We start from the raw sequence: 19,923 nt of genomic DNA, 5'->3' as shown, positions 1-19,923 counted from the left end.
GAAAGTTTATTGTTTTATTGTTAACCCGTAATTGGAAATTATTCAGAGTTGTATTATTTTAAATAATATCAAAAGAGTTAAAAAAAAAAACATAACAATTTGTATTCAGTTTATATTTATGCTACCGAATACTACTAAATAAATGTTTGCATTTTGGAACTACGTATTAATGTAATATGGCAGTTCAAAAAGTCAGCTGTCAACAAGATCTAACCTACAATTTTCAAGTTTCCTTTTTATAATAAGTGAGCAAGCCAGCTGTATAGAAATAAACAATTTATAAAATGCCACCAAAAAAGGATGCAAAGGGCGGCAAGGACAACAAATCATCTGGAAGCAAGAAAGGAGCTGCCGCAACCGGTGATGACAAAGGTAGTAATATTATGTTTTACTTATGCTAGTTATAATTTAACGTTGCCCAGGTAAGGAAAAGAAAGGCGGAAATGCAGTAAAAGTGCGGCATATTCTCTGTGAAAAACAAGGAAAAATATTAGAGGCTCTGGAAAAATTAAAAGCTGGTCAAAAATTCCCAGAAGTAGCTGCCGCTTACAGTGAAGATAAGGCGCGACAAGGTGGCGACTTAGGTTGGCAAATTCGTGGTGCCATGGTGGGACCTTTCCAAGATGCGGCTTTTGCTTTGCCCATATCGAATGTAAACAACCCAATGTATACCGATCCTCCCATAAAGACGAAATTCGGCTACCACATTATTATGGTGGAGGGAAAAAAATAAACGGATATTTATGCTGTAAGCTTGTATAGATTTTGTAATAAAAAAAAACTCAATATGTTATCATTTTTGTTTTTGGAGCATCACGACTTTATTGAAGAGTAGTTAAGTTTAATTATCATTTCTTGCCAGCATCTTCCTTCAATCCCACTGTACGATTAAAAACAATATGGTCTTTCGTAGTATCCGGATCTACTGAGAAGAATCCAATTCGTTCAAATTGAAATTTGTCGTACACTTTTACGCTGGACAATGCGCGATCAGCGTATGCTTCCAATACGGTCAAGGAATTTTGATTTATATCGGAAAGGAACCCACCAGGTACTTCATTTGTGTCTTCTGGATTTTTATGCTTAAAGAGGAGTTCGTAAAGCCTTACTTCCAATTTGACTGGCTGAGAAACCCATTGTATAAATGCCTTTGGTTTTTCTGCCTTCTCGGCCTGTATGCAATCGCAAGTAAGTTCAAGTACGGCTCCAGTTTGTGGATCACGCTTCACCTCTTTAACCGATATAACCAAACCGGCATGCCTCAGGCCAACAGTTTGATTTAAAGATAGACGGCGATATCCCTTTTCAGGATCCTCTTTGAAATCACTTCTTTCTATATAAATTACACGATCTAATACAATCCGGTGACTACCTAATTCGGGGTTATGCGGAAAGTTAGGTACCTCTATTTCTACGGGTTGTTCATGTGGGAAATTCGCGAGATTTATTTTAAGTGGCTCCAGAACCACAAGTCTTCGCGGTGCACTTATATTAAGCACATCTCGCACTGAAGCCTCCAGCATACTAGGATCTACCGACATCTGAGCGCCTGTGACGCCCATTTGAGCACAAAAGTTATTGATTGCTTCCGAGGGAAAGCCACGACGACGTAGTGCGGTTAGGGTGAACAATCGTGGATCATCCCAATCATTGACGATACGTTCGGTGATGAGCTTAGCTATTTTGCGCTTCGATACAAGAGCGTAGTTCATGTTAAGCCGCCCGTACTCCCATTGAACTGGGCAATATATTTCCAGAGCATTACAAAGCCAATAATATGAAGAACGTCTTGATTGGAACTCCTTGGTACAAAGTGAATGAGTAATGTTTTCGATGGAATCACAAAGGCAGTGAGTGTAGTCATATGTAGGATAAATGCACCTACGAGATCAATGAAAGAAATTATACTATCGTTAACATATTAGTTCAAAAGTTAATATACTCACCAGTCATTTCCAGTACGGTGATGAGGTATAAATTTAATGCGGTATGCAACTGGATCCATTTTACCCTCTTCTAAAGTTAGCTTTAGACGTAGTGTTGCTGCGCCTTCATCAATTTTTCCGTTTTTCATATCCTCGAACAACTGCAACGACTCTTCAATGGGACGTTCACGCCATGGACTAGGCTTTGGGTTAAATCCCTTCATTTCATCGGCTGTCTGGTGACACACATACGCTAGTCCTTTGCGTATAAGTACTAAAGCCCAGTCGTACAGCTGTTGGAAGTTGTCTGAAGAGTGTGTTACTTTGTAAGGCTTATAGCCCAACCACTCGACCATGTCGCGTATGCCGACAAAGAATTTCTCTTCTTCTTTCTCAGGGTTTGTATCATCATAACGTAGGTAGCAAATGCCACCTTTCGAAGCTGCATAACCAAAATTGATGTTAATAGCCTTTGCGTGGCCAATATGAAGAATACCGTTGGGTTCAGGGGGAAAACGAGTTTGTACCCGACCACCTGTGTTTTTAAGGTGTTCCTTTAATAGGCGTTCAGTGTGCTCTGTTACCACATAACCATCAGTTTTATAATTTTCCCCGGGTGCATGCAAATGTACTTTTGTCTTCATTAGTTCAGCGATAGTAGAAGCACCATCACTGCTTTCCGTATTATCATTTGCCGAATTCGATGCTGATTCATTGTTAGCCTTCGTCACTGTAGCCGTTTTTGTTTTTTCTTTCTTCTTTTCAGTTTTTGGTGGTGGTTTCAAATCTTCCTCAGTCTTTGGACCAAGTAAATCAAATATCTCAACGTCAATCGCTGCTTTGACAGATTTCGCATCAGCCCATTTGAGCTGTGCACGCACTTCTTGCATAATTTTAAATGCATTGAAGTGATAACGCTGCTCCAGGAGGACATCCTTGTGCAATTTTATTTGTTCTTGCACTATACGCTCGATCTCCTCCGGAGTGACAATCACACCTACTCCACAAAATTCATCAAATTCTTTTAGATTAACAGAAGCTCCTTTTTTTTGAACATTTTTCAATAAATATTCAAGTGCTGCCTCCACCCTCAAAGTCGTATCTAATTTGCGGTCAACAATGTATCGAGTTACTAATGGCAATTCATGAGCGTTTTGCGGCTTGATTTTACTAGCCATGTGATAAAGCAACATGCCAACACCTTCGCCGAGTGGAGCACCCTTCACCTCAGCTAGTGCCAGTTGCAAATTTTTCGTCACATTCGCATTCTTTAGCGTTTCTTTGGCCTTTTGTTCGCTCATGCCCAGCAACTGGAATTGTGTTAGCAATTCTTGGTCCGTCATCTTTCTTTTTGTGCATAAAAACAACGTGGTGTTAATTTACTTGTAGGTAAAGTTATTTAGAGACCTAATTACCTATAACGTTGATTAATATTTGTGAAAAATCTGATGAAATCGCTAAAAGTTATGAATATTTGCACTCCATCAATTGAACAAGGCAATGTGGCAAATGTCAAAATTTAAAGTGCAGCTGATGCAATTCAACCATCAAAAATGTCTCAATTTTATATGACGGAAAACTCTAATAAGAATTTACGAACGATATGCATATTATACATGTGCACATTTAATATTAATAATAAAGGTTCAGGAGAGCGGCTTTTCCGAAAACGTGCACCACGGGAAAGGTCTTAAAATACTCGTTTTTATTTCTACTTTACGAATATGTATTTATTATAGTTTAAATTTTTAGGACTTCTATATATTTTTTTTTTATTATTTCAGAAAAATGAATGAATAACACATATATTGAACTAACCGATTGGCAGCATCACTACGACCAGCTGTTTATATTCTATGGCGGTTTTTATAAAAAGCAGTTGTCATTGCAATATTTAATGTAAATCAAGTTTATCGTGATTTAAAAAATATAATTTTCAAACTAATAATTTGTATAAAATGGCTACAATAACTCGGCCACCTATGAATAGAATTCCCGCCGTTGCACCCACTATTAAACAAGATAATGCTGTTAGAGATCTAACGAAACTTTCTCGTTTGGAATTGTTAGATCTCAAGGAGCGACAAAGCAAGTTACTGGCAAACAAGTAAGCACAAAAATTATGTGTATACGATGAGAAATAAGAATTTACCATTCATACAGAGCCAACTTAAAACGGCTGCCAGATAAAGGAAAACGCATAGAAGATTTCTACAACAAAGTAATAGGAGAGCTTGATCGCCGAAATAATATTGATGAAGCGGCAAACATGTTCTCAGAATTAAACATTGTTTCTAAGGGCGAAGATGTACTCAATCGTCTGGAGTGGAACGGCCACTTAAATGGTGAACAAAATGGTGATCCAACAGACGATATACTTGATAGCGATGACGAAGCAGAGTTAGATCCATTACGCGTGATTGCCCAATGCACAATGCACGAACGACGAACAAAAATTTTACCACCCGAGCCTAAGTTAATAACAGAAGATGATTTAGCAGAGATCGAATCTTTTAAAGCAGAGTCTGAGAATTTAATATCAACATGTTCAAAAGCGAATTTAACTGAAACAGGTTCAACACTGACAGAAGAAAGCGAAACGGATAAAGTCGTGGATGTCCAGGTTGTTGCAATAGATGTCGCCGAAAAGTTAACAAATATAAAATCAAAGATACAGCACTCCACTGAAAAACCTACATCATCTAAAGTAAGCTTAATTAGTGAAGATAGTCGCAGTAGCACGCCGGCACTAGCGGAGGTAGAGGAACATGTACGTTACCTTGTGGCGAAAACTGAGTTGCAAGTAGCGCCACAACGGGAAAAGTTCAAACCTTACAAAACCACTGTATCAGATGTGCACGATCCGGCAAAGGAGCGCCTACGAAAAAAAGGCAAACATTGGGAAGTTACTGCTGCAACACCACCTCTTATACAACACAGTGGCGCAAAGATGTTGACATTACTCGATTCGGTGGAGTTACAAACCGATTATTTGGCAAAATTAAAAGTACGTATAATTTTGACTTCTATTATGACCACGTTATGAAACCACATCTCATCTTTTATAGTCTTTGCAAGAAAAACAAGCCGAGGAGCGTTTGGCTGCACGTATAGCTCGTCTCGAACAACGTAACCTGAAAATGCCTACAGAGGAAGAGTTGAAATCTAAAACTGCCTTCACAACATATCGCACACCTTCGGTACATATCGAAGGTGAACAAAAGTTCAACGAAGACGATGAGGTACATGATCCACTAGATGAGGAAAAGTCTAGTGGCGGTGTTACATATACGATCTACAATTAGTTGCCTCACTATAAATAACAACAGCATCCATATTATTTGAACGTTAATTTATTAATTGTTTGTTTGTAAACGAACTTTCTATGTTCGATATTCAACAACACAACTATGTATGTATGGTATGTAGACACTCAGTAGTTAAACAATGTAACATTTAAGATTTCGCTTAAGTTATTGTTATGACTTTAAGGTGCAGCTTTTAAGCAAACACAATTAATTTTTTCTACTTAAATATGTATGTAATGTTGAAAGCTGTGCTCTGGTCTCAATAAACCACACAATACTATAGAATTTCTTATATTACACATAGTTGCATATATTTTAAATGGAATAAAATTGTGTTGCTGTTGAGGCTTGCAGCTCGATTTGACCCATTTTAAATTGCAGTCGCTGCAGCCACTTTAGTAATGCGTCTGAAGGGTGTGTTTGCTGCTCCTCAAAGTCGGGCGCATTATCGCGTACATTTTGCAAACGTACATGGAGCGTTTTAGATAGCTGTAAATTGAAAATTCGTGTGATACATAAAAAAATTATTAAAATAATTATAATTGAAAATTATAATAATAAAAAATTATATTAAAAAGAAATTGTTAAAAAATATAAAAAAAAAAACAAATTATATAAAGAAATAAAAAAATAATAATAAAAGTAAAAATTATAATTTCTTATAAATTTCTTTATAAACCTAAATTGCTCACCTGTGTTTGTGAGGATAAGACCGGACTCCACAGCGGCAAAAGTTTGCCTAAAATTGTTGAATTAGTCTCCTTGAGTGCTTCGAGAAGACTAAGAAAATGAAGATTCACCATTTCGGAAAGCTGAAAGTATTATTGTTTTATTGTATATGTTTGTTTATGAAAAAATGTTTATTGCACAATAAACATAAAGTTAAATAATAGTATATTAAAAGACAAAAATAATAAGTTTTTATAAAAGAAAATTTAAAAAGGGTAATGGAATGTACAAAATATATTTCTAAATTGTATATTTGTAAGAAATTTTTCTAAATTCAAAGAAATAGATAAACTATATAGTGTTAACTCACCTTCGCATTGGGACTCTGTGTAATAAATAAAAAAGTAATATGAGTGTAATTTTTATTACAAAATTTGGGGATATTAGCGTACAAGTTAAATTAAAAGAAATTAAGATAAAAACATAGTAAACGTTAACTTAGGTGCCACCGAAGCTAGTTTGCCAGTTTGTATGGCAGCTACGCTAAAGTGGTCCAATATCAGCAGTTCCGGCAAATGAGCAGCCTCTTGGGAAGAAAAGGTCGTGGTCAAAATTGTAGACCGATATCGTAAAAACTGAGGGACTAGTTCGCTTAATATAGGCATGGCTAAATCGACCCAGCTCGTCACACTGACGGCGATGTGTGCGAACAAGGTGCTATTTGCACAATCGCGAAGGCTTGTGTCGCCGGTGTTGCTAGCACATCCTGTGAGCCTGTGGTTTGGCAGAAACGCGGCAAAAAAAATCCGCGGGCCGAGTTCGGATCAACCTTTGACAAGCTCAACTTACTCCTTACCGATCTAAACTGAGTGTGATACTCGAAATAATAGCACTTGGGCGGATAACTCCTGAACAAATTCGGTAACGGATTATGATTATGAAAACTACATACCATATACATATATATATGTCCTGCGTGCAGCGAGCCTCCGACTCTAACCCCCTCTTTGCATGCCCTATGGAAACTACTCATCAAACACCCCTCTCTGTATAGTCCAACCCCTTCGAAACAGAATGTTTCCTGGGCCTTTCGTTGATGATCTGAATGTCAATTAATTTGCGCCTTGACCAAAGAGCGGCTTGATAACCTCAACAACAACAGTCGAAGAGTTGGATACACTTCTTGAACCCCAATCCCTTCGAAACTACAAGCTTCCTGGGCCTTTCGTTGATGATCAGAATGTCAATTAATTTGCCTCGTGACCTAAAGAGCATCTTGTTAACCTCAACAACAGTCAAAGATTTGGAGATACTTCTCGAACTCCGACCACAGTTGTTGTTTTATTGTTGGGGCCAGTCAAACTCCTTTGTTTGCAATGAGTTCCCGCTGACAACTTCTTTACACAATCCCTCAAACCTACACTCATAACATCGCTTTCGGTGAGATCTAACCCAGTAAAAAAAGCTTTCCCTGGAGGAGCTATTAGCATTGCTGAAATGATTGGTAAATCAAGAACAACCACTAAAACGGTTGACTATTCCTTAAATACCTATTGTTAACAATAATAAAGATATATTTTAACTCACTTTTGCATTTGGATTCTGCGTGAAATCGGCTATGCCTGCACCACCGACACCACTACTGGAACTCTCTTTTGGTGGACGAGCATGCGAAACCAATTGCAAAATACACGGTGTCACTTTGGCCCAAAACTCGAAGAGTACACCCATGGTGTTGCCTTCTGCATTGCTGGAGGAGCGAGCAACATGCTCCAAATACACAGTCCATAGTTGGCACAGAGTGAAGGCGTGAAAGAGGGATGACATATGCAATACCGACGTCTTCGACTGCTCGGCGAAACCGGCAAAAATCACCTGGATGTGATCCGCAATGTGACAGGATGACTCCTGTGAGACCGGCATTGCAAATGGCGCCATGCCACTGGGCTGCTGATGATGGTGCTGGTAATGCACTGCTGCTGGTGGTACGGTTGGTGGCACCTGCTGTGGTGGTATGGGTATAGCGTGACGCTCATTGCGGCGCTGTGTTAGCGCCAGGTGTGTAAGTGAGCCAAGCAGCAACCAAGAGAGTAGACGCATGTGGCCAACGCATTCCGTGAATTCTTTGGGACTGTGGAATTAAAGTGATTAGCCAGCTGACACTTGCATGACTACGAGAATCTTTACTAGGACTCACCCTTGCTGCAGCGACGACGGAGCATTATTCAACCAGGGCAAGTAACGTGAACTACTTTTATTGTCACGTGTGTTGCCACGTGACATTTCCAGCGCCAAGTATTGTGCCACAGCTCCCTTCAAAACGCCACCCAATGTGTCTTCGCCAAGTCCATTTTGTATCTGTCCATTTTTGAAGTTCTTATGGGTATGAGAGTTTATAAGTTGGCGGAATGAAACATGTGTATATGTAAATGTATGTAAGTAGGACTCACCTTGATTTTACTCAGTGTGTGAAAGTCGGCTAGAAAATCTATAACATCGTTGACATACTGACGCATACAATCCGCAGCATTGGTAGTTAAGGGTAGCGGGGCCTCCGGAAAGCCAACTATAGTGCCCGGTGGCAGCGTGCCTCCAGCATCATGCAGCACAAAGCCGATGATCATCAACAAGTTGTTATCTGGTATGTTAGTTTTAAACTTCAATGCCTGCACGAACTCGAAAATCAGCTGACGACAGAGCAGCATCTTATCCCGATCTTTGGAAAACGAGCGCATATTGAGTGTGCACAGTTCGTACAAAGAGTGGTATTCTAAATTCGTATTCTGCACGCAAAAGCCAATTATCTTGGAGTAGGGATCAAGTAGGGTTTTTGGCACAATGTTCAGCTTCAAAGTGGCTACCATTATGTCGAGCAGATGTTCGGGATTGGCCAGATTTGGTAGCAACACAATCACTTGACGCAATAGTGATTCCATGGCTTGCATCGCTTGCTGCCAAACACCTGGACCGGTGGTCAGTTCCGTTGGCACGCAATGCAAATACTCGGCCATGTTCCGAAAAATCACAGGCAACTGCTCGACTGGTAGCGATTTCTTCGACTGCAAAGATTCGCAGACCATATAAATGGGATGTGTGGCGTTGAGCTCCTGAAAGTCCTGTAGAGCTCGTGCAATGCTGCGGAACGAGTTGTGGCGCACTTTCACTTTGTGAAGATTATTGAATATTAATTATAAGCATCTGTAAGTATTAGTATGTATGTATTACTCTTACTCTTCACTTGAGTTTGAAAAACTTGCACAAAGATGCCGTTGGGTGCCAGCTGATGCAGAACACAGCGTATGAATTGCAATGATACAGCCTGAGCACTGCAAACCAATGCTGGTCCATTCTCGCCCTGCCAGGAGTGCGTAGATGTCAAGCAGATTCTAGCAAAGAAATTTTCGTGGTTTTATTAAACTTGTTCTGCACAAATTATTTACTAACCTTGAGGTTATGGTTAGTATTTCAGGTAGAAATGGCGCTGCCATTGCCGGCTCGCGATGAATGAAAGTTCCTAATATGACTATCAATATGCCAATATCCTCGTCGGTATACTCTTCGATAAGTGCGCCACAATCGGTGCAACGGTCACAAATCGTATAATCGCCAACGCGTCTAGTACTCTAAGAAACAAGGTAGTCAAGAGTTATGTTGGTCATGTGAACATGGATCAGAACTAAGAGACAAAAATTATAACTACACATTGTTTTATCAAAAGACCGATGCAATATCAATATCACTATTTTATGGATATTTATATAAGCATATTTATACGTCGGCCTCGAAATGGAAGTTTGATTCTCAGTGCTTCTTACCAGAAAATCTTGTGAGTTCTTAGAATAAGTTAATAGAAGCATTGTCGAATTCAAAAGCACACTTACCACCCGATTTGGCTGCGCTGCTGCACCACTATGCCCATTGCCATTTTCAATGCCATCATCCAGATCATCGTCCAGCTCTTCAGGGGGTTGATATGGGGGCGGTGGCCATGCACCAGCGAAGCGTGAACGTATATCCGGCATGGCACTAGCGTCCATATTGAAGGGAGCCAATTTCTGACGAGGACGTTTAGGGGCTTCTGGTTTAGTTGCAGTATGCACACCACTTGTGCTTGCAGTAACCGTAACGCTGGTTGCTGTCTTCACCTCCTGAGTAACGCTTTTTAATATGGACGAATGCAGATCTTGTTGACCGGCGGCGCTTGCATTTGGTGGCGATTCCAGTGCTACTTGCTTGATGAGACGACGTGGTGATGTAGTACGACTACTGGGTGTTATGTCATCTTTAGTGCTATCCGATACATCGAGGCTATCTTGTTTCAAATGACTAATATCCGGTAAGTTGAGACCCTCGCGCAAACGATCGATTAAACCACCGACTGACTCATGCGTGCCAATAGGCAGTAAACGTTCTGGCGTGGGTATTTCTAGTGCTGCTATACTTTTTGGTGCCGGTAACTTTGTGGTATCCACCTCATCGACTGGGTTCGGCATGACGCTCATCTTGGAGAGCGGGGAATCGGGTGAGCCGTATGCTTTGTCCGAACGTTTTAGCGATTTACCGGCTGGTTTCTTGTGATTGGCGCTCAGTCTTGAGTCATCCGTACCGGTCGAAGAGGACGAAGTGCCAGCACTGCATTCGACAATTGTCTTGTGCCGCCCAATAGGCTTTTTTGAAGAAGCAGGCGGATGATGTGGTGGCTGTTGCTGTTGATTTTGTACGTGCTGAGAAGTAACTGGTGGTAATTGTTGTGGACACTTGCCTGAGTTTTCAGTGCTGCTATTCGTTGAGCGATTGCCATTACTGGATGTCAGCGATTTAGAGTTACTATCGCTAGATTTAGCTTGTATATCTTGTAGGGCGCCCAATGCTTTAAGATGGTTCGTGGCAATTGCAGCAAACATCTTCGATGTCGAAGCGGCAGCGTTCTCCAACGATTTATTTCGGACTGTGATAGCGCGGTGTACATCAACTGGGGGGCTTACAATGGCGGTCTCGGCTGCCGCATCAGTGCCAACGAGGGGGGTAACGATCATACGTACACCTTCTTGAAGACTATGACGGGCTTGTGTGGTAACAACAGTGGTACTAACAGCTTCCTGACCGCCGGTAGTTCTAATTTTCGTAGTATAGGTGTCTCCAGTTTTGGTAGTAATCAACGACTTATGTTGTGCCTTCGAAGTTTTCTAATGGAATTGAAAAGAATATATATTTTAATAAGTAAAGTCATAGATTCAGTTTTATCACTTTATTTTACTTCAGCGAAAATTATACTAAAATCATCTTCGAATCTTATATTAAGTAAATGTGTGATATATGATATTAGCTCAACCGACGAAGGTAAATTCATTACGTACATTGGGTTGATGTGAAAAACGTCTACATCATGAATATCAGTTGGAATCGGAGCTAAGGCAAATTCTTGTTCGATTTTAACTTTTTAAGAGCAAAGTGACACTTTTATTGGGATAATATGCTCTCACATCCAATAAAATAACTCCCAATGTACATACATATGTGATATAAGTCAACTGGGAGTTCGAACATTTTTATATTAGATACATATGTAATCGTATATGGGGGTTAAATGAAGTACTGGCGCGATCGAACCCAGTTTTGACATAATGGTATGATATTTTGAAAGAAACATTTTTTCCGAATTTTAATAATTATCTCACAGATTGACCGATAATTTTAGCAAAAAGTCCGCCATACGTCCATACATTTGGTGTGTGAGGATTTGAACGATTATGATCCTATTTGTGCAAAGTTAAATGTTGCAACAGTAAAAATGTTCTTAAACAAACATATGTATGTATGTATGTTCACAAACCTCTTCATACTCAATGGCACGGGCTGTTCGTGCTCTCTGCATATCGCCCTTTGTCAACGATGTTTCTTCGAAATGTACGGTATCGTCAAAAGAACCCTGGTGGAAAATATACATATATATTTCTTCATTGCCAAATCAAATACTTTCAAATTATTTACAGGTGCACTGCTGCCATGCAAAGTGCTGTCCGACAAATCACTTTCCGGTATTGCCACTAGTTCAGATTCCGTCTCATCCGCTTCCAAACTAGAGTCATTGTACTTACGGAATGCGTGTTGTAGCTTTGGTGTGAAAGCGACATTTTGGCCTTTACTTTTTGATGCGGCGCTAGTACCTTCCGACGGAAACATTGGACTAGCTGGTGGACTAGGATCCTTCTCATCAGGATCTGTACCCAAAGAGGGTTGACTAACGTCGCGTGAACGTGATGTACCTTGTATATCCAATATGGTGGTTGTTGGTATGCGGCGACATTGATGGAAATGATTGCGCAAACTGTTCATAACCATGCGCATTGCTGAAATCACGTACGCGCTGTACGGTGGCTGGGTGTAGGAATACTTGTAGAGCACCACCAGTACAGTTAACATCCAATTGCGACGCGGATATTGTTCCAAATACCAAAGTGAATAATTGAAAACCAAATTTTGATAGCAATCAGCAGCCGTATTACTGGGATTCGGTGCGTACAATATGATCTGCATTATCGAGGGAAGTATTAGACCGCCAATCAAGTGGTTTTGATCCAAAACTTGTGGCAGATTTGCGAGGAATGCATTGAAGACTGCCGAAACACTGAAGGAATGTCGCAAGAAAAATTATAAATATTTGATTTAAAGTGAGAATCCGTGCATTTTATTTACCGTAGATTCTCCGGCGTTGTGTGGAAAGTTTTATCAATCTGATTGTGACCCAAAAGCAAAAATAAATGCTTGAGCACAATATTCTGTGTCTTGGATACCGGTTTATCTTCTGAGGGGAATGCCTGATCGGTGCGCGACATGAACTGCATTAGCAGAAAAACGAGCAAATGAATTGTTTCTCGATCGGACTCTTCCAGCTCAGTAATGCGACTTAGCAAACCAATAAGGTTGTCATCATTAATACCACCCAGAGAGTGAATATGTCCGTCTGTATGAGGAAAAGTAATTTACTCTTATATTTCTGTAACACTTAAGGAGTTTCAAATAGAATGACACCAGAGTTTAAGTGTCATTCCATAGCGATATTTGTATTTACAGCTTCTTTAAATAATACATCCATTGTTTAGCTATATAGACACATAAGTATTTACATATATAGGCAAGCTTATGAAAATACATACATACCAGTACAGAAGTACACACTGATTTGGCACTTTTGGGAAAAACAACACATAATTAATTAATCTTCCAACTCGAACCACTCAGTGGCTGTGCAAACTTGGATTCAAAGTTTCGAGCTGGTTGAGCTCCTCAGCAAAGTAGCGACAAGGCGACTTTAAGTTGGTATAATGTGACATTAATAAACTCGTACAACAATTAAAGATTAATACGAGTTTTGACTGAAACCGTTAGACACCAAATGAGATCAAACAGGCTTATGAATATGAGGTGAGACATTTACTAATGAGTTGTAGAACACCAAGTACAAGAAATAAAGATATCAAAAGAAAAAGTGCGCAAATATATGTATATTGTTTGAAACAAAAAGTTAACAAAATAACGCTGAGACAAAAATGAAAATAAAAACTAAAAATAGTAGGCTTAATTTAAGAACGTAATGTTAGTCCGTCGTACGCGTTTCAAAACCTGAAAACTACAGTATGCAGAAAGAAGGGACTACTACCAGGATAATAGACTATTACAGATATTTCTAGAAATGTTTGGCCAGGCTATGCAGGAGCTCAGCGAATCAGTTTTAGAATATGAGCTTACGTCTGTTCAGGTTTGAATAGTACCAGTATATGGAAGATTTACAATTCATGATTATACTACGCATGTATCAGATGTAAGTTGTAAATAGTTTTGCAGAAATTGATTAGTTTTTAATATATGTATTTTTTTATAATAATAGGTTGTCAAAAAAGTCTTGCGGCATTTTCGCTAGTTGGCGCTGAAAGCGCGTAGTTCTAGTTTTATTCGTCGCATCGGGTCATGCTATACCTTTTTGGAAAGCTCATTTCACGCGCTAACACGTCGTTTGTTTCTTTTAAGTCGTTCGTGAGTTATAGCGTCGCAAACATGGAGCAAAATAAAGACAAAATACGGCATATTTTACAGTACTACTACGATAAAGGCAAAAATGCATCTCAAGCCGCCAATAAAATTTGTGCAGTTTATGGACCCAATACAGTTTCCATTTCCACCGCACAACGATGGTTTCAACGTTTTCGTTCTGGTGTAGAGGTGGTCGAAGATGCGCCACGCTCCGGAAGGCCTGTCGTCGAAAATTGCGATAAAATCGCTGAATTGGTCGAAAGAGACCGGCATAGTAGCAGCCGTAGCATCGGTCAAGAGCTGGGCATGAGTCATCAAAAATTCATTTCAATTTCAATAAAAAAAAAATCAATAAAAATACCGCAAGACTTTTTTGACAACCCATTATTATAATAAAGTTGAAGATTCCTTCTAAAACAAGTATACTGTCTGTATCAACATGTCTACGTACTTGTATGTATACAGAATTTCCTCGATCAAAGATTAAAAAATGCAATAAAAAGAATCCTAAGCTTGTATCCTCTCATCATCTTTTTGCCGCACTAGATCATAGAGCCTACCCATAATAATAATAACCACAACTTGGGTGGAACAGTTCGAAACTAGTTAAAGCGTTTACAGGAGTGAGACTTATTGTCATGGATCTTATTTGAGGTTAGTAAATATGCTGAGTGATAAAATTCTGAGTCGAGTTAATGGAATTCAAGAGAACAAATATCATGAGCACGGGTAGGGATCCTGGTTTTGGTTTTAAAGATAATCGAAGTCTTATCAGCTCAGTGATTCTGATAAAGCAAAGTAACACCAAAGAACACTAAATACATATGTACATACTTATATTTACAATGCGGACTCAAGTCAGTTCAACAGCCATATAAAAAATAGCATGCAGATTAAAAGTTGAAGATTTTCATGACGAACAGGGGCGGCAGTATACATCAGAGAAGATAGTGACATAGAAACATCGATTTTGGTTGCATGGAGTATTGTAGAGACAGTGTGTATGTGTATGTCGTTCAAAACGCACAATCAAACGATGTTTTCTGACCAAGGATTTGAAAGTGTATTTATTTCTTTGATAAAATATGTGCAAAATGTGATGCTGTAGTAGTTTGTTGGTAATTTAAAATTTATTTGAGACATATGGCCGAATTCACATGAACGACACACTCATAACACGAGCTTCTGCGCAGCATAATTCCAATTAAAAATCAAGAAAAGGAAGACAAAAACGAATGCCAATCAGAAAAAGGAAACATAAATGAATAACTACTTAAATGCAGTGGCTTTTCGCTTGTTACTGGGGAAGCGGAGGAGGGGACGGCATGCACTACAACCTACCTTGGTGAGCCGATGCCGTTGTAGGCGCATTTACGACGGTGGCGCCACTACCACTAACACCAGCACCAACACCAACACTACCCGAAGCACCGCCACAAGTGCAGTGAAGGAATGGATTACTGGTCGTTGTGGGACTGGGGCTGAGGACCGATGTTGCTGATGGCGGTGGCAACAAATTCGGTGCGGACGGATGCTTCTGAAAGTGTGAATGATAGGAGGTGTGATGCGGCTGGTGTGGTGGTAGTGACGTCTTTTGTGTTGACAACATTTGTACGCTCGTTTGCGGCAGCTCTGCTTCCCGCAACGTCGGCAGTGGACTATGCGCTGTGAACGTTTGACTAGGTGTGGGCGCTACGCAATGTACTAAATACTGATGGCTCTGACTATGAGATGCTGAGGAAGCTAAAGTTGATATTGTAGCTACAGATTGTGGTTGTGATGTTGGTGGGGGATGTGCACTACTACCGGTGAAATGCGCAAAATGCGCAACAAAAGTGTTGGTGGAAGTGGATGGTGAATTGGAGGAGAAGAAGAAATTGCTATGTGACGTAGATGTGGCGGGATTATGTACAGGGCAGGGTTGTGGGGCAGCCGCAGCTGTGGAATGATGTTTCGAGGAAGTTGTGGGTTGTGTGGTATGAGGGTAGGCATGTGGATGAGAGTGGGCGTGTCCGGCACGGGGATGTTGTGTGGGTGGATGACTGGTGGTTGCATAACTATGACTAGAAACATTGGCTTGATTGCCACTAGATCCTAAAAACTGACCCAAACCGAAACGTGAAGTCTTCCGCTTGAGTATGGGCGCCGATATTTGGCGACTGTAAATCTTCTCCTTTTCGGGCACTGCGTTAAATAAAAGAAAATGCATAAGTCAACAAATCGCAATTTGTATCTAACTATTCACTTTGACACTTACTAAATTTGGAGTCCTGACGTGGTATCATGCTTGCCGGTGCAGACATAGTGCGCTTGTAAGGCCATTTAGTGCCAAACGAGGCGCTTAGCGTTTTTGCCATACTACCGCTGGTGTCTGATTGGCTCAACGCCTCACGCGCTTTCAAAATCTTAGACGATAACGCCTCACTACCATTCTCCGAATTACGTAAATCACGCAAATATGAAATATCACCACATTTCTCCAAATTAATTTGCGCCTCCACAAAGAGCGTATCGAAACGATTTAAAAAGAACTCCCAATTGAGGATTTTTCGATCCGAAAGTGAGTTGTGTAACTGATAGACAGATTGCAACACCACCGGCCGGTCTACGATAAACAAATCGAATTGCGATTCTAAGCAAAAGAGGAGTGACCGAATTGCCGTGTCATGTATGGTGCCGATATAGAGGGTCGCCCGCTGCGCAACATACACATTAATGTCGTCCATGCTGGCGATCAGATGACAAAATGCGGTAGCGAGCGCCGTCTGCAATCCGACTTCGGTGCGCAAGGGGGTCGAGTCCATGAAACGAGTAATTACGGTAACTCGCTCAACTGCCGTGAATCTTATGCGCCAATCAGTGTCGTGAAATGCTTCCTGCACGACACGCCAAAATACATCCGAGCCCAGCGGGAGTGTGATACAATGCAGCAGTAGTGGTACGCTTGCTTGACAAATGTGAGAATGTTCGGCGTTGCAAAGCCCCCAGAGGCTGGTAAAAAGGAGAGAGAATTAAAATTTCGTGCATTTCTTTGAAAAGTAGGTACTCTAGAAGTATATAGAACTCACTTCTTAATCAGTAAATTTTCCTGACACCATATGAAGAAGCCGCGGTGTTCACGTGCGGCTTTAGCTAGAGCGTCGCCATGAAGTGCCATTACATTTAGACATTGTAGAACGTAATATAGAATTTCAGGTTTCTTTATAGTAGGGATTTCCTAAATATAAAACAAAAGAAATTACTAAATGTTTCATTCAAAAAACGAGTGAAAAATATTCGACTCACGGTTAATAATTGGTGTATATACTGTAGTGTTTGTGGGAGTTGATCCAATGTAAATTTAAATTTACCAACCGAAGTATGCCAAAAATCTTCACCCTCTTCTTCGTCCTCCTCTTCATCGGATACGCTGCCATTTTCGCCTGCACCACCACCAGTGCTGCCATTTGCTCCGCCATTTTCACCAAGCACTGAGGCTCTCGTTACGCTCACATTGGCACTACCTGTGAAGAGAGTTGGGTATCAACTAATTCGCAAACGAAACTATATGATTATGATGTGGAATGATTTTTGGGTAAATACTATGAAATTTTGTTTTCGGTTTTCATGAGGTGTGGCAAGGGTGAGTGTAATTTTCAAACGGGTGGTTCATTCGTTGTCATAAAAACAGAGAGGAGGGGCCTTAATGTTATAAGCCAACTTGCGAACATTGGACGCTATTCGAAGAAGCTGCGTAAAGAAATTACAGTCCCCATACAATCCCATTTGTGGATTGCTAAGGGATGTCACTTTTGAACCTGTGGAGAGCTAGAGCTTAACATATCCAGAACTCTGCTTTTAAAGTAAATATATTAACATTTCAGGGCCGCAACTTGCCTGTTAATTCCCTTATGGGGTTTACGGGTTTCAACAAATCGATTTTTTTATTGTCTTATTAAAATCTACAACATCTCTAGAATATTGTCCTACAAAAATATATCCTATAATGTTCAAGTTGATCCAGGTAATAGTTTCAGAAATACAGCCTTCAGAAGTTGTGCGCTAAGTGAGTCTTTAAGAGCAGTTTTCTCGAACCTGTAGGAAGTCGGTTGGCAAGATTTATTATCGAGAACTCCTTAACCGATCTTCATGAAATTTTACACAGATCTTTGAGATACAATTCTTAAAGACTTGGACGAAGAATTCTTTACGATTACAACTATTTGAAACAAAATGTCGCAAAATTTTCACTGAAATTTTAATTTTTTTGTAAAAATGACTGCCAAAATTCCAATTGTTACTTTTTTTTCTTAGTCCAAGTGCTAAGTTAAGGTCTTACTAAAACACTTATTTTTTAACTTTAAAAGATCCTGGACTGTTTTATCGTGCCAACGCGGGCGCATCTTTTTTCCGAGGAGTCACCGGAAGTGGCGTCGCAATATCCGAGTTTAAAATATTTGTTTCTAAAAATTTCAGAATTGTACCCCAGGAAACCCCTTTGTAAGCAAAGTTAAGTATCGGATTGAGAATAATTTTGAATAAAACAAATGTGGTGCAAGTAATCTCTCTCTTTGTTCACTTTGTATATGTAATTAAAATTTTGTTCTCTATAATATGCTTTTCTACTACATAAGTATATCTCGCTTTCTATATCTCTCTTTGTGAGTGTGTTTGAGTGTCTTAGGCGTGTGCGTGTCCCTGTTTAGAACTCACCAACATCCGCATCGGAGAGCGTTATAGAGCGTGCTATAGCTCTATCCGCCGGCAGGATGGAAGCTAAGTCCAATTGTTCGGAAACTGTTTCCACTGTTGCGGTCATAATCTAAATTGTTTGTTAAAAACCAAAAATTAAAACAAAAACTGTATATTCTCTCTTTAACTAGATGAGAAACAGAGCTCAGAATCTATATACATCTTTGTTGGAGATTATATACAGCTGTTATACATTCACATATATACAAGACCACATAAAATTTGAACGTAACGAATATTGTTTTTTAGTCGTTTCTGATACTATAATGTGTATACCTGCACAAACGTTAATAACAGCGTTTTAAAAAAAATTCTTAGGAGACAAAGTAAAAAATACATATATACATATGTATGTACATAGTGTACATTTGAATATAAATAACTGTGAACAAAAAGAAGTTGTGCAATAAATGTTTGGAACATGAAAATTATTGCATTTAATTACATTTGGTGTTGTTGGTGCTGTACAATGAACATTTCTCCGTTTGACATGCTAACATTTATAAAATTAAAAAAAAAATAACAAATATTGAAAAACTAAAATCTATAAAAGAAAACGATAATTATTTACATTTATTTTGCTTTTTAAAGTTTTTAAATATTTTTTTCGTATTATTTAATGTATTTTACAATTAATTAAATATTAGGTTTTTGTAATTCACACACATACAAAGTACTTTGAGATAGTGAAATATATATTTTAGAAAAAATTACTAACTAATTAGGAAATAATGTTGAATAGCGATTAGTCAAAATTTGAGTAAAAACCTATTTACAAAAACAAAAATATTTGTACATAATAGTTAATGAATTTGTTACTATCAAAAATAATTCATTGTTCTTGAATTTGTAATTATGTGTATAACGTTATAATCTACCAAGCCTATTTGAACAGTATCGTAATTAAAATTACTCAAAGTAATTGAGACTTTAGCAGCCCAAAATACTCGATATTCAAAGGCACTCAAAAGCACTTAAGAGTGTTCGAAAGTATTTAAAAAGAACTCGAAGTTATTCAGTGATCGCTTGGAGGTACTCGGTACTAAGTGAACGCTTGAATATCTTTAGTTACAATTACAATTACAAAAAGAATTCCATAACAGTTAAAACGTACTATGTTACTACATTGTCCAAGAGATATTTCGCAGATACAAATTTAACTGAAGAAATTTTTAAGTGACTTTTCGAGAGAAGTTTTCTTTTAGACCAATGTGAGGTTATTTATTAAATGTATAGCGTCAATTTATAATGTTAAAAAT

General features: G+C 39.2%; 4 protein-coding genes across 11 annotated transcripts in view; 2 read left to right on the top strand and 2 right to left on the bottom strand.

The window, feature by feature from the left end:
* The first annotated feature begins 184 nt into the window (after positions 1-184).
* On the top strand, positions 185-793 carry LOC105226524 (peptidyl-prolyl cis-trans isomerase NIMA-interacting 4). Its single transcript, XM_011205426.4, has 2 exons — positions 185-372; positions 423-793. The coding sequence occupies exons 1-2, from the start codon at positions 285-287 to the stop codon at positions 731-733; spliced, it is 399 nt and encodes a 132-aa protein (XP_011203728.2). The 5' UTR covers positions 185-284; the 3' UTR covers positions 734-793.
* LOC105226525 (probable glutamine--tRNA ligase) lies at positions 791-3,500 on the bottom strand. The gene is made up of 3 exons (XM_011205427.4): positions 3,341-3,500; positions 1,947-3,272; positions 791-1,881 (listed from the first exon to the last, which is right to left on the bottom strand). The coding sequence occupies exons 2-3, from the start codon at positions 3,266-3,268 to the stop codon at positions 849-851; spliced, it is 2,355 nt and encodes a 784-aa protein (XP_011203729.2). The 5' UTR covers positions 3,269-3,272; positions 3,341-3,500; the 3' UTR covers positions 791-848.
* Positions 3,501-3,738: 238 nt separating this feature from the next.
* LOC105226521 (DNA-directed RNA polymerase II subunit GRINL1A) lies at positions 3,739-5,532 on the top strand. Its single transcript, XM_011205415.4, has 3 exons — positions 3,739-4,032; positions 4,089-4,932; positions 4,994-5,532. Exons 1-3 carry the CDS (start codon positions 3,884-3,886, stop codon positions 5,228-5,230), a joined length of 1,230 nt encoding a protein of 409 aa, XP_011203717.2. The 5' UTR covers positions 3,739-3,883; the 3' UTR covers positions 5,231-5,532.
* LOC105226522 (protein unc-79 homolog) overlaps positions 5,261-19,923 on the bottom strand; it is a 31,720-nt gene continuing 17,057 nt past the window's right edge. For 4 of the 8 annotated variants that reach the window (XM_011205416.4, XM_011205421.4, XM_011205420.4 and 1 more), the window contains 17 exons: positions 18,626-18,734; positions 17,219-17,436; positions 17,002-17,150; positions 16,191-16,924; positions 16,040-16,117; positions 12,599-12,866; positions 11,894-12,530; positions 11,736-11,831; positions 9,784-11,088; positions 9,347-9,525; positions 9,134-9,288; positions 8,353-9,065; positions 8,100-8,278; positions 7,490-8,033; positions 6,273-6,287; positions 5,926-6,045; positions 5,261-5,722 (listed from right to left, as the gene is read on the bottom strand). In XM_011205416.4, the coding sequence (XP_011203718.2) occupies positions 5,549-5,722; positions 5,926-6,045; positions 6,273-6,287; positions 7,490-8,033; positions 8,100-8,278; positions 8,353-9,065; positions 9,134-9,288; positions 9,347-9,525; positions 9,784-11,088; positions 11,736-11,831; positions 11,894-12,530; positions 12,599-12,866; positions 16,040-16,117; positions 16,191-16,924; positions 17,002-17,150; positions 17,219-17,436; positions 18,626-18,734 (5,673 nt within the window). In that variant the 3' untranslated portion in view covers positions 5,261-5,548. Of the gene's footprint in view, positions 5,723-5,925; positions 6,046-6,272; positions 6,288-7,489; positions 8,034-8,099; positions 8,279-8,352; positions 9,066-9,133; positions 9,289-9,346; positions 9,526-9,783; positions 11,089-11,735; positions 11,832-11,893; positions 12,531-12,598; positions 12,867-15,274; positions 16,118-16,190; positions 16,925-17,001; positions 17,151-17,218; positions 17,437-18,625; positions 18,735-19,923 lie in introns of all 8 variants that reach the window. The other 4 variants (XM_011205418.4, XM_011205424.4, XM_011205423.4 and 1 more) reach the window with 2 other exon arrangements.

The sequence above is a fragment of the Bactrocera dorsalis genome, unplaced genomic scaffold, assembly GCF_023373825.1.
Source record: "Bactrocera dorsalis isolate Fly_Bdor unplaced genomic scaffold, ASM2337382v1 BdCtg037, whole genome shotgun sequence".
NCBI lineage: Eukaryota > Metazoa > Arthropoda > Insecta > Diptera > Tephritidae > Bactrocera > Bactrocera dorsalis.
This window is presented reverse-complemented; position numbering and strand designations above follow the sequence as displayed.

What these genes read in the sequence shown, in the direction of transcription:
- LOC105226524 (XM_011205426.4), top strand. Translation starts at nt 285, where the DNA reads ATGCCACCAAAAAAGGATGCAAAGGGCGGCAAGGACAACAAATCATCT. An exon ending in CGCAACCGGTGATGACAAAG is followed by an intron (nt 373 to 422) that starts GTAGTAATATTA and finishes AACGTTGCCCAG; the next exon opens with GTAAGGAAAAGAAAGGCGGA.
- LOC105226525 (XM_011205427.4), bottom strand. Translation starts at nt 3,268, where the DNA reads ATGACGGACCAAGAATTGCTAACACAATTCCAGTTGCTGGGCATGAGC. An exon ending in CACCGTACTGGAAATGACTG is followed by an intron (nt 1,882 to 1,946) that starts GTGAGTATATTA and finishes TTGATCTCGTAG; the next exon opens with GTGCATTTATCCTACATATG.
- LOC105226521 (XM_011205415.4), top strand. Translation starts at nt 3,884, where the DNA reads ATGGCTACAATAACTCGGCCACCTATGAATAGAATTCCCGCCGTTGCA. An exon ending in AGCAAGTTACTGGCAAACAA is followed by an intron (nt 4,033 to 4,088) that starts GTAAGCACAAAA and finishes CCATTCATACAG; the next exon opens with AGCCAACTTAAAACGGCTGC. An exon ending in ATTATTTGGCAAAATTAAAA is followed by an intron (nt 4,933 to 4,993) that starts GTACGTATAATT and finishes CATCTTTTATAG; the next exon opens with TCTTTGCAAGAAAAACAAGC.